The sequence below is a fragment of the Vulpes vulpes genome, chromosome 12, assembly GCF_048418805.1.
Source record: "Vulpes vulpes isolate BD-2025 chromosome 12, VulVul3, whole genome shotgun sequence".
In the NCBI taxonomy this organism is placed as follows: Eukaryota; Metazoa; Chordata; class Mammalia; order Carnivora; family Canidae; genus Vulpes; species Vulpes vulpes.
In genome coordinates, this window is record NC_132791.1 from 171,748,662 (window position 1) to 171,762,189 (window position 13,528).

Below are 13,528 nucleotides of genomic sequence, written 5' to 3' on the forward strand. Positions count from 1 at the left end.
GGTGTAGGACTGGCTCTCAGGAACTGGTACAAGCTGGGATGAGCTGGCCCCAGCACAAACCCAGTGTATGCTTTTTAGCACACCACGTGGACCAGAGAATGGGGCAGGCATGCTGGGCCAAATACAGGACCCTCAGACTGTCCACATGCTAAGCCTTGTGAATATGCTACTTTAGGTGGCAAAGGGGCTTCGTAGATTTCAGTGAATTAAGGACCCTGAGATGAGGAGGTTATTCTGGATTATGTGGATGAGTCAAAGTCATCAAAGGGTCCTCACAAGAGGGACGCAGGAGGTCAGAGAGTCAGAGACGGAGCAGAGGCTGGAGTCATGGCCATAAGCCAAGGGGAACAGGCAGTCTCTGAAGCTGTAAAATCCATTGTCCCATGAGCTTCCAGAAGGAACTAGCCCTGCTGACACCTTGATTCTAGCCCAGTGGGACCCGTGACTCTAGAACTGCAAACAAATAATACATATGTGTTGTTTTAACTGCTACCTTGTTGGCAGTTTGTCACAGCAGCAGTAGGAAATGAGTATGGGAAGTCTGGCCACATTGGTCTAGGGCCGATGTGGGCTGTTCTACTGGTTCTGTGGGCATGCACTGGGCCCAGGCAGTGCCCATAAGGTGTCACTGGCTAGACTGAATGACCAAGTGAGGACAAAAAGGAAGAGAGAGGAGCAGGAGGAAGGACAGGCGAAGAAGGCATGTTTCCCTGTTTGTGCTCACTGGCTCCAGCGTGATGCTCCGGAAACACGTGCCTGTGTGTGACTACCACCTGCATGACCAAGTGACACCTGCTGAATGAATGAATGAACAAATTAATGAGGGGGCTGTGAGCTCCTTGAGGGCAGACTTTTATTCCCAAATCCTCAGCGCTGATTAGCAGTGCCTGGTACCATTAGGGCTAGTTGCACAAGCAAGAATGAACACACAAAGCAAGAGAGACCGGAAAGCAGACCAGTGGTAGTGAGTGGTAGACGGTGATTCCCTTCCTTTGCCTTGGCAACCAAATCCAACACAGACCTGACTCCCTCATGACCTGGCGCAGTGTGTCCCATTCCAGGGACCTCCCCACCATGCAAGCCAGTCAGGGATCTTTAAGGGGGCCCGGCCCCTCTCTTGGTTGAGTGTGAGCAGGTGATCTAGGCTATATCAGTCTGGAGTTCCTGCCCAGGACTCGGGGTCTTGAGCAAAGTTAATGTCAGGATGAAGGAGGAAAGAATTCATTACGAGGCAGAGCAGTGTCTTCCTGGGCAGGTGTCTTTAAGGCTAGGATATGGTCCCACCATCTGCCTCAGCTCCAGTCCATTTCCCAAGCCTGTTCTCCAGGCTCCCATCAATCCTTCGAGCATATTCCTCTTTTACTGGAGACTGCCTGAGTCCATTTTGGCTGCTTCCATCTGGGAATCCTGATTGATCTACATGGCGCCATTGGATACTTCTTCCTTCTCAAAAATGGATGTTCCATAGAATTTTCTCTGCAGTTTTTCCTCCCAAAGGAGCCAGCCAGCTCCCAGAGCTGCAGCTTCTCCTGGTTATACTTCGAGCCCTCCTGACATCCCTCACAGGCAACCTGGCTCTGCCCAGACCTCAAAGTGGCCAGCTTGCTGTGGAGCAGGAATAGATGCAGAGACGTCTTCTCCTGCCCTGGCACCTGGGACCTCATCTTCAGGTCTCAGTTGGGTCCACTATGTCCTGCCTTTCACAGTGGCCTCATGGTCTGGATGGGGAGGAAGGTGTCTTCAGGGACACAACTCCATCTCACCTGCCCTGGTCACCTCTGCTTACAGCCTATCCTTCCAGGAGGAATACCCTACATGTTCCCAGTGCTTGCTCATGTGGGAGAATGTGAACCCCCTTGCTATTACAACCCAGCTGCCCGGCCATATCCATCCTCCTATGAGTGTTTCAACGGGAGGAAGTCAGTGTCGTATTCTGGGAAGAAGGCTGGTTTGGGTTCAGCACAGCAGTCTGTAGATCCCAGCTGAAAACAGCTGTGTGACTCTGGACCTCCCTGTCTGTAGTTCAGGCTTGGGAAGACTGCCTCTCTGAGGCACGGGTATGAAGCAAGATCCCACAGGAAGTAATGCCGGCTGATGTGACCCACCAGGCATTGAGCACAGTACTTTGCACATATCACTCTGAGGTGAGGAACGGAGGCTCAGAGCAGGTGGGAAGGCCGTGCCACCCACCTGGGATCTGACCCAGCCTTGCCTCAAGTTCACCATCACCCTCAAGGCCTTGTCTGGCACAAGCCACTGGCCCCCTTCTTCTCTGATCTCAAAACTCCTTGCCTCTCCCAGAGCCTTGGTCGGGGCCACCCTCCCTTCTCAACTTCCTGGCACTCCTTCCTGCCACTCTCTGAGCCCCATCCCACCTCTGTAGCTTATCAGTCCCACACACAGGATAGGGAAAGGAGGCAGAGTCCGGGCGGGTTAACTGCCACCTCCTGGGTGAGGCTGGTGTCGCGAAGTTCGCATGATGAATTCATTACGCTACAGGCAGAGGGGAGGTACCATACAACTGTGCGCCTCTGCCTGGGAGGCAGAGGCAGCAAATGTCTCCCAGCCCACCCGCTGGGCTCATCGTTATCCAGCACGAGCGGGAGGAGGGGTGGCCACAGTCGCCCTTCTGCCCCCCAGGCTGGCTACACTTTGCAGGAAGGCAGTGTCCATCCATTGTAATAATGAGACTCTTTGAATTGAAGGTTCAAAGGGATTTCAAGGATCTGACCCAGTCCAGGAGTTCTCAGTTTTGGGGGGGATTTATAGAAACCTGAAGCCCTTTGAGAGATGAAAAAAAAGCTGTAGAATCACAGCCAAGTGCACATCTGTACACCACACACACATGCAGGTAAATGCACACGGTGTGTAGGCAAGTTTTGGAATACACCACGGATAACAGGTTAAGGACTCAACCTGAGCCAGCCCAACCTATCCCTTCCTGCCACTCTTCTGGTGAGCAAGCCAAGGCCTGGACTTGCTGCGGTGTCATTGGTGTCCACTCCCAAAGGTGCCAGCTCTCTTCCCAGCATGCGGTAGGGACTCGTGGCCATGGGGCCTGCCCTGGCCAATGAAGCATGAGCTGATGTGACCCGTGTCACTTCCAGTGGAAGCTCTTGGGAGCTGGTGCTGTATTTAGCAGGGCCCTTTGCCCTTGCCATGGTAACCAGAAACATTCCTGATGGCGCTGGCTCCGTCAGCAGTGCTCCCAGCCAACCCACGATGGATGTGTAGCCTGAGTGAGAAATAATCCTTTGTTGTTTTGAGCCACTTGGAAGTTGGGGCTACTTGTCACTGTAGCATGATCTAGCATGACCTGGCCGGCCTTGCTTTTCATCTGGCTTTCACACAGAACATCATCCTACCAGGGACACTGTGCCTTCACCCTCTCACTCACCGCCTGCTGAACTACTCACTTACCCTTCAGGTCTCACCTGAAATGCTTTCCCCTTGCCATCCCTGACCACATCAGGTGATGCTGCCTTGCCTAACAGAACTACACTGTCCTGCAATTGCTCATTTCAATTGCTGTTCCTTCTGTCAAGGCTATGAGCTCTTAGAGGTCAGGGACCATGTGTGACTTATTCACCATGGTGTCCACAAAAACCATAGAGAGAGATGTTGTTAAGTGAAAGACTGGCTGACTTGTCGAATCAATGACCAGATGGATACATGGATGGATGTATGTTGGATGGGTAGATGGAAGGATAGATGGGTGGACAGACAGATGTACAAATGGATTGGGTGGGTGGACAGCTAAATGGATGGATGAAGCATCACCCCTTCTGCTCACTGAAGAAAATTTCACATGCAGTAAAACTTGAAAGGAACTGTGCAGTCTGGAACCCTCTCTTCCCCAACATGTATTTGCTTAAATACATGTGATGAGGCACAGTGCAAAGTATTTTATGTGTAATAACACTGATGATCCTCACATCGTCCAAGGAGGCAGGTCTCATGACTTGAGCTCACAGAGAAACCAGCCATCCGGGGAGGTTATCCCTGCTTGCCTGAGGCTACAGAGAGAGAGAGAGTGTGTGTGGTGGAGCTGAGCTGGGACTCAGGTCTGTGTGACCACACAGGCTGTCCACCCTGAACATGAGAGCCACGTGCCTGGGCTCTACCAGGCTTCCAGGAACTGGGCTGGGAAGTCTGAAGGCATGATGCTGGTGAAAGGGAAGGAGGAAGGCTTGGCTCCCGTTCCAATCTCCAGGAGGCCCCACCCCGCAAACAAGAGGGTGGGCCAGAACTTTCTTCCGGAAGAGGGGAGGTGCATCTCTCACTGAGGGAGCCAGAGAGGGTGGGCCGTGAACCGTTCCTTCCTTTGGTTTGTCTAGTTTCGAAGGAGGAAGGAGGACAGAGCTTGCTTGCTGGGGGACTTCCAGGATCCCGGCGCAGGCATCTCTAAGTGCCTTCCAATGAAAGGGAGAGTGGCCTGGGCTGGGCCTGGCCCAGGGGACTGGGCGAGTTTCTGCACAGGGATTCCATGCTGCTGTGCGGGCGGCCAAGCCAGGACGACTCGGCCCCGCGGGACACGGGGCAGAGCTCAGAGTCCCGAGGGTCACTCGACTCAAGCATGGGAAAGAGCCCCTGGAAGCAGGCAGCCCTGCTCCGGCCAGCGCCAACTTCTCCCAGCGATAAATCTTTCGAACACTGGAAGGGCCTCGTTCCAGGCAAATTCTGCCTAATTTCCTCTTCGAAAGTTGCCAAGTTCTCTCTCATTGTTGTATTGTCTCGAGAGGTGAGAAAAACAGCCAAGGGTGCACTGTGGGTGACTGTTCCCAAGTTCTCCTTCCTGGCCCGACTTCTTAGGGAAAAAACAGCACGTGCTTTTCAGACCGGAAAGCTCTTTCTCGCCAGCTTCCAGTAAGAAGGGAACCCACCCTGTCCCTGCCCCTGCAGCCTGGCCTCCGGAGGTCCCCTTGGGAGAAGAGCCAGCCTTGGAGACCATCGGAGGAGGACAGTCTCCTTGTTCTGGCTCCGTCTGAAACCTTGTTTTAGGAGCAGGGCGCTCTGTCTACTTCTCACGGATGGGCAGACGCCCGACCGTGAGGCAGAAATGCTAGATGATCAGCGCCACAGGGCTCTCGGAGGCCGGCCACCCCACCCCATGGCCGGCCGGCAAGGAGGGCCCCGGATGCTTTCATTGCACCGTTTATGTTCTTATGTCGTTACGTTCTCACAATGGAACGGGAGCACAAAGGGAGTTAAGGTGGAAAGAAGATAAATAGGCCCTTTCCGCACCCGGGGATTCTAATAACATGGCATTAGGGAGCTCACGCTGAAAAACACAAAGCATCCAGAAACACACCAATTGGACCAGGCTGGGAGGCTGGCGCCTTTGTCTGGAGACTCGACCTGCTGGCAGAGCGCTCGGTGTCCCTGGGCTGGGAGAAGGCGCGCTGGCCCGAGAGTAGCTCTGAACCTGCCCTGAACTCAGATAGGTCAGCTCCCGGGGTCTGAGGGAGGCGCGATTCCAATTCTAACAAAGCAGCTTTGTAAGGAGGTCTCTGGGAGACAGACAAGGGTGGAGAGGGAGGGACAGAGGGAGGGGGAGATACAGAGGGAGTGAGGTCGAGAGGCACAGAGAGAAGGGCTGGGGTGGAGAGAGGCCTGGAGGAAGACATCAGAGAGAGAAACTGCAACAGAAGCAGAGCGAGACACAGCCAGAGATAGAGAGAGAGGAAGAAAGAGGGGGATGGGGGGTAGACAGAGAGAGGAATAGAGGGCGAGAGAGATGAAGAGAGGGAGAGAGAGAGGGAGGAAGAAGAGAAGGACGGAGAGAGGGAGGAAGGGAGGGAAGGAGAGAGAGAGGAATAGACAGGAATAGAGGAAGAGAGAGGGAGAAGGGGAGAAAGAGAGATGGAGAGAGAGAAAGGGAGAGAGGGAGGGAGAGAGAGGGAGAAAGGGAGAGAGAGAGGGAGAGGGAGAGATGGAGAGAGAGAGAGGGAGAAGGGGGAGAGGGAGTAAGGGAGAGAGAGAGGCAGAGAAGAATAGATGGAGAGAAGAATAAAGGGAGAGAGAGAGATGAAGAGAGGGAGAGGAATGGGGGGGAGGAATAGGGGGAGAGAGGGGAGGGAGAGGAAATAGATTCACATGGATACGGAGCCTGGAAGAAACTGGCAGGTGAGGGTGGGGACCCCTGCAGCCCCAACGTCACTCCTAGGTAAGGAGGAGCCGTGCTCTTAGGAGGACACGAACCTCTTCAGTGATGCTAGAACACTGCGGACCCCCAGCACTCTAAGACTAATTCCTCTAGCAGGAAAGGGGTGGGTGGAGCACGGGGTCAAAATGCAAACTGCTAGGGTCCAGGCCCGTCCAGCAGAACCTTCTGTGATGATGGAAGTGTCCTTCGTCTGGACTGTCCAATAAGGAGCCACTAGGTTCATGTGGCTTCTGAGCACTGCAACTGTGGCCAGTGGCCCAGGGCTCTGCATTCTTAATTTGATGTAATACACGCAGATGCAGATGGTTGTGTGGCCAGTGGCCACTGTCGGACAGCATGGCTCAAGGCATTTTCATCCTCTGCCGACCAGGAGCACCCAGACGAAGTTCGTCCAGTTAGCCTTGTCGCCCAGGCACACCTGGCTGCTTCTCAGTCCTTCCTCTACCCACAGCAGGGAGGACTGCGGTGATGCCACAGCTCCAGGTCCTGCCATATGAACCAGGACAAACCCAAAGCATAGGATCCTGCTGCCTGTCACAAGAGCATGTGAGGGGCGCCGTGCCTGGCACTGCAGGGCCCCACCCTGGGCTTCGGGCACCCCCCAGCCACCTCACCACCACACGGGCCCCCAGCCCAAAGCCCATCTCCTAGATGAGTCGGAACCCATTTATATAACAAGACGGCCACAGCTATCCGTGAATCATGGGAAGGGGGAGGAGGGTGATGACAAGAAGGAAGCAAGGTAGAAGCGGATGGAAGGGGCAAAGGGAGAGATCGAGGCGTTGAGGCATCGGGGGGATGGGGGACTACACCCACCTGGGCTTCCAAAGGAATGGGGTGGAGGGCTGTGTCTGCTTCCCCGTCCTAGTCCTAGCTCTGAGTCCTGCTCTCCTCCTCCTCCCGTTCTCCCGCTCCGGCCTCTGTCCACGGAGCCAGTGGGGTGGGGGGTGGGGGGGGGGGGCAGAGACCAAGCAAGCAACCAAGGGGGATGCTGAAGCAGGCCCGCCTGTTGGCTCAGCAGGGGGAGCTCTGACGTGAGGCCACTGCCGGATGTGGCCCCAGCCAGGCGAGTCATCATAGCCGGCCTGCAGCCACTGCCTGGGTTAAAGGGACATTCCACTGCCCAGCAACCTACATCCCTCCAAGCCTCACTGACGTTTGGCCTTCCTTAGGGGTACACTGCCCCCTCATGCCCCAGAGGCCCTCTTGCTGGCAAAGCAGCAACTACTACACACCCAAGGAGATGGGGGCTCCTCCAGCTGGAGGTTTCCCTCCCTTCTGCCTCCCTCTGGCACTCCCACATTCAGCCCTCTCTGCCTTCCATTGTCTCCTTTACCCCTTAGGAGCTTTCAGTGGCTCCCTACTGCTCTGAGGATATAGCCTTGGCTTCTTCACTCAGCTAATAAGACCTGTAGGATCTGGCTGTGACCCCACGGCTCTGGACACATTCACAGGGCGCTGAACCTGCCTCTCCTTCTCCCATGTTCATGCTTTGTACTTACACTCCCTCCACCCTGAGTACATGCCCCCTCCCTCAATCTCGACTCCTACTCACCCCTCTATACCCAGCTGTAACGTCACCATCCCAGGGGAGCCCTCTCTGGAACCCTAGGCCAAATGAGTCACTCCCTGCTCTGGGCTCCCAGTCCTCTGGGACATGCCTCTATTTTAGCTGTTGTCTCTGTAGCCATGTGTTTACAGCTTTGCTCCCCAGAGGGCCCTGGACCTCTCAAGGATGGGGCCAAGGAAGGGCTTATTTACCTTCCTCCCGCAGCACAGGGGACAGACAGATTTTTCTCTATACTCCTCCTCTTAATTTCTCCACAGAACCCTATCATTGCCCTCCTGAATCTTCCACGGCTGCTCAGGCCCCAGCCCACAGGGGCCGGAAGGACAGATAGAGGCTGGAGGCAAAGAGGGAAGAGGTGAGAACACATAAAAGAAAAAAAAGACAGTCCAGCGTGGTTTTGGCGTTCTCCAAGAGGTGACAGTAAAGAACAGGATTTTTAGGAAGAATTAGCTGTTACAGTCAGCTTGTGGCACCCAGCATTCCTCAGAGGCTGAACTGTGTGCCTCTTGGCTCAAATGCTGTTATGCAATCTAGTGGCCACTTTGGAAGCACGTTTTAGGGAGCATCTCTTTGGGCTCAGGGCAGATCTCCCTGGAGGGGCAGAGTTAGAAAGAAATTGTTCCTAAAAGAAAGGCCTATTCTCCCAATGATGAAAGTGTGCAGTCTCTCTAATTAGTTTCTGAGTTGGGCTCCCTGCTGGAAATGGGGATGGCTCTGCCTGAAATGAAACAGAACATGTTGTGTGTATATACTCCAGCAATTTTTTTCTGCCACAGTTCTTTTCTTGGTGGACCTACCCTAAGGTCTTGGTAGGGCTATGGTCAAGGGTGGGTATGTAACCTAGGGTAAGGCATTCCCTGGGATGTGTGGGACTACATCAGAGACAATCAGAATCGTCTATGAGATTTTATAGAAAGACATTAGAAGGAAAATGGGCTCTCACAATGTTTAAAGGACAGAAGTCCATCTTTCCCAGGCATAGAGAGACCCTCCCTGACAATGAAGCCAACACACAGAAGCAGAGCCAGGTGATGGGAAGAGAATATTAGCATCATTTGACTCCTGGATCAAGCCATTCCTGAAGGTCTTTTACTGCCTAGTTACCCTAATATATTTACAGCATCAAGTTCTCTTTTTGCCTCAGAGTTCGAATGTTTGCATCATTTCCAACTAACAGCCCTGACCAATACACACGAAATGCACCCTGTTCCAAGGAGACAGCTCACATTTCCATCAGAGTCTCCAAAGACCAACAAGAAGAACCTCCTCCTCGCTTACTCACTTTTCCATAGCCTTTTAAGGCCTAACAACATGCCTTTGTGCCTCAGTTTCCTCATCTGCAAAATGGAAATCAGAAGACCTATGCCTCAGGTTTGTTCAGAGACAACAAAGCCTGAGATCTAAAGCTCCTGGGCTGTAGCAGGCATGCAGTGGGAGCTCAGTCTGTGCACATTCCCTCTTCCTTTTTCCCAGAGGGCCCCAGTTAATACCTTTCTTACGTCTGAGAAAAAAGCACCCCCTAAGCTAAACAACCTTTCCTCCTGGTAGTTGGCCGTCTTCCTCTGAGGGAAAAGCGGAGGGTGAGAGCACGGGGGGCAGGGCAGAAGAAACTGCTTGCTCATGTTTGCTTCTCCTACCTGCAGTAAGACCGTCCCCCCAGGAATTGTGAGCTGTAAACAGTACTTCGGGGCGTTCTCCCAGGACAGCAGCTGAACATCTTCAATAGCGCTGTAGGAGACTGAGTTTTCCATGTACCCAGTTGGCTGCAGCAGGAAGAAAAGAAGAAGAAAAAGAAAAGATTAGGCACGATATCCACATCTCAGAAGGTTCCAGAACACATCCCTGCCCCGGCCACCAGCACACTGTACAGACACTGGGCAACTCTGGGAACCAAAGGAATTCCATCTTTCCTGGCTGGCAGCGTCCCAGCTGGCGGGAACAGGCTGTGGTGGAAGCTTGCCCACGTGTTTGGGGGTGTGGACTGGGGGCACCTGGAGGGCAAAGCCCGTGCATTGTTCCTCGGGATGTCCATGGGGCTCAGCATAGGGCAGAGCCTGCATCTCTCCAGCCCTCACTGTGGCCGAGCCACCACCTTCTCCAACCCAGAAAGCAGTCACAGGCCCCACTGGTCTCCCTGTCTTGTCTCCCTGCACAGATGTGCACCTCCCCACTCTGCGCCCAGGGCCATGCTCCAAGTCGGCACACTCAATCCCCCTCCTCCCTGCTCAGTGTCCTCTCACAGCTCCCGGTGGCCCAAGCACGAAACCCACACTCGCGTCCACCCTTACCAGGCCCACAGGTCCGGTCCTTTTCCTTCCTCCAGCTCTGCCTGCTTTCTTTTTTTCATCTGTGCTCCCCAATGGGCCTAGCTGCCCATGGCACCACAAACTCAGGTTGGCCCAGAAAGGTTGTGGCCCAATCCCTGGCCTCTCCACTTCTACTGTCCAGGCCTCAGCTCTGCAGGGACATCTGGGGGCTCAGCTACCCTTCAGGCCCTATAGACCACCTGGTCACATCCTTCCCCATACCCCCAGTGCTCCCCACACCCCATTTAATTATTGCGGACTTATATGGTGTGCCATCTGCTGATATCTGTCTCCTGGCCACACTCCAGCTTGGAGGTGTCAGGCCCCTGTCTGTCCTGGTCCCTGTCCTCTCTCCCCAGTGCCTGGCACGTGGCAAGGGCTCAACCATTTGTGTGGAAAGAAAGAACAGTGACAGCTATCATTGGCCAATGTTGGGGTACAGATGGGGACAGAGAAATTCATAGTCCCTCTTCCCTGTTATAGAGACAAGGCACCAGGGGGAGGTGCTGGCCACCAGGTACCAGCGGTGTCCTTGTCACTCTGACCCCAGGAAGCTGTACTTCAGCAGAATCAGAGGCAAGTGTAACCCAGCCAAGAAGGTAGAATGTAACAGCTAACCTCTCCCACGCCAAGCACTCCCCAGATACATGGCAAGCGCTCTCTCCTTCCATCCTCACAAGAGTCCCACAGACGGGTGCCAGGGCCATCTCATTGCATAGATGAGGAAGCTGAGGTGTCCTGTGACGTGCTCATGGACAGCCAGCTGGGAAGGGGGCTGGCCAGGGCTGAACTGAGCTGGTGACTCAGGAATCAGCGCTCTAACCAATCAGTAAGAGGGGATGTGATCTAAAATCCACGGCCTGATGAGTTCATTGTACCATCAGGATTTAGGACCCCTGTGAGCTCTTAAATGTCCATTTCTGTCTGCCAAAGTTGAGAAACAGTGGTGGTGCTGGAGGTGGAGAGGGTTAAGGGCATAAACTGACTCAAATTTCCCCGATATGATTGCCCACCAGGCTCAGGAAATAAGAGAGATTGATCAATCGATTTGTTCATGTACTCATTCATTCATCTGACGTATTTATTGGGCACCTATTATGTTACAGCCCACACACTGGGTGCTGGGAATACAGCAGTGGCTAAGACAGCAGCCCAGTAGCACAAAGAGGCAAAAAACAAAATAGGCAAATAAATAGCAAGTGCTGCACCAAGATACCAAAAAAAGTATGCACAGGGCTAAGAGCTGCAGTGCCCTGGAGAGGTGGAGGGAAAATACAACCTGGAGCCCCTGGTCTGTGCAAAGGCCCAGGGGTGGGAACAGGCGGGGCACGTTCAGGGAGGAGGCCAAAAGGAGGAAGGCTCAGTAAGACATGGCTTGGGAAGAGGGACCTGTGGGTCCAGCTGGGGTTCCTGGTGAAGTGCTGCAGGGGGACCAGTCAGGAAGAGGAGACAGAAGCAGGGACAGCCTGGAAGTTCTTGCATGAGTCCAGGCATGGAACAAGGCTGGGACCCAGGCGTGGTGGTGGGGGGCAGCCAAATTCATCCTGCCTTTCTCTCCAGCACCAGGCCACCCTTCAACACCCATCCCTGCAGCCGCAGTGTCTGACCCAGACGGTTACCCTGGTGCATCCCGGAGGCAAATGTGTGGGCTCCCCTTCACCCTTTACCCTATGCCAGCAGCCCATGCACTACTATGTTCTCAACATCCTGCCATCAGTGACTCAGCTCTAACGGCACATCTTGTCCTGAGAATATCAGTGAAACCAGGGGTTTGGAGGATTGGTTATATGTTTATTTTCTGAACCCACATTCAAATATTTATTGTTTGCTGCTGTCTGTCTCCCCTGCTAGTGTTTCAGCACTTGGGAGCAGGAATTTCCACCTGTTCTGTTCCAAGTGCCCAAACAGACCTTGGCATCTAGAAGCTAATAGTTATTTTCTTAATAAATGAATATTTTCCTAAATAATAAAGTGTTCAAAAAAAATAAAAGTGTTCATCCATGTACTGCTTATAATCACTATATATAACATCCTTGGGAAGATGAAGGGTTTTGATTACTTTAAAATTTAAAAGTTAAAAAATTATTTAATAAATTAAAAAAAAAATATCCTTTAGGAAGCAATGCCACCTGGGTACCAGATGTGCTGGAGGTCTCCCAAATGGCTCACACCCACCTCTCTCCCTCTTTGAGGTCCAGTTGGCCTCCAAACTCCAGCCCGCTGACCCCTTGGTACCCCCGGAGGACCTGGGCTAAGATGTGGCCGCTAGCACATCTGGAAGACTACCAGACCATACCACACAATATAAAGATAGAAAAAGGCCCATTCCGAACATCAATAGGACTTGATTATTCAAACCAAGCAAATGGCCAACCTCCTTTCTCTGAAAGCACACCTGTCAACCTCCTCAGGGACCTGGAGCACGACGAGGCTTTGTACTGCCCTGTGACGGTGCCAGGCCCGTGGCAGCACATTTCGGGAGATGACCGCTGCTGACCTGTGCGATTTCCAGGAGGCAGGGCTTGCTAACCGCCTGTATCTGCCTTTCTCACGACCCTGCTTCAGTTGCCTCAATGTGGCCTTGATTAGAAGTTGCAACACAGGCTTTTTGGGGAAAGGTTGGGTATAAATAAATACATACTGGTTTTTAATAGCAGATGTACTGCTTTCCCACTGTTGGAAGCAATACTGGCTAAAAGTAAAATTTGTAGAATCAACAGGACCTGGGTTTGAGCCTCTTACTGTGTGATGTTACGCAAGTTACTGTACCTCTCTGAGCCCATTTCATTCAACGGTAAGAATGAGAATTTAATAGACAGGATTATTAGAAGCCTTAAAGGAGATCCAATCTGTCGAGGGCTTTAGCACAGCATCTGGAACATTCTGAAAAGCCCAATAAAAGGAACTACTGTGAGAAATAATCAACTTTATCTTTGGGGTTCTCCTCCCCCAGACCCATAATTCCAGTGTAACCACAAGAAAAACATCAGATAAACCCCAATTGAGGAACATTCCTTAAAACACCTGGTCAGTACTCATCAAAACCCAGAAAGCTCAAGCAACTGCCCCACCGTGAGAAGCCTGTGTCTACAGAGACTGACCACTCCATGCACTGTGGGATCCCTGATGGGGTCCTGGGACCAAAAAAGCACATTTGGTAGAAACGTAGGAAACTGAATAAAGCATGGACTTTAATAACGCATATCAGTACTGGTTCATTCGCTGTGACAAATGTATCCTGTTTCTGTGACATGGTCACCACCAGGGTAGTGGGTTTGGGGTATATGGAAATTCTGTACTGCCTTTGTCACTTTTCTGCATGTCTCACAGTATCCTATGATAAAATGTTCATTATAAGAGGAATTAACTGCTGCCATGTTGTCACCAGTGTCACCTCCCCAGACGGAGCCTAGGCGGGAGCCCAGGAAGCTTGCAAGGGAAAGGGGACGGATCGGGCCTGAAAGCCCCTCGATGCTGCTCTTCAGA

The 13,528-nt window shown here is 52.8% G+C and overlaps 1 protein-coding gene across 1 annotated transcript in view; it reads right to left on the minus strand.

Annotated features, from left to right (window-relative positions):
- Positions 1 to 13,528, minus strand: part of CMIP (c-Maf inducing protein) — a 228,780-nt gene that overhangs the window by 78,689 nt on the left and 136,563 nt on the right. Inside the window, exon 2 of the mRNA XM_025988583.2 lies at positions 9,374 to 9,499. Coding sequence (XP_025844368.1) covers positions 9,374 to 9,499 — 126 coding nt within the window. The remainder of the gene's footprint in view (positions 1 to 9,373; positions 9,500 to 13,528) is intronic.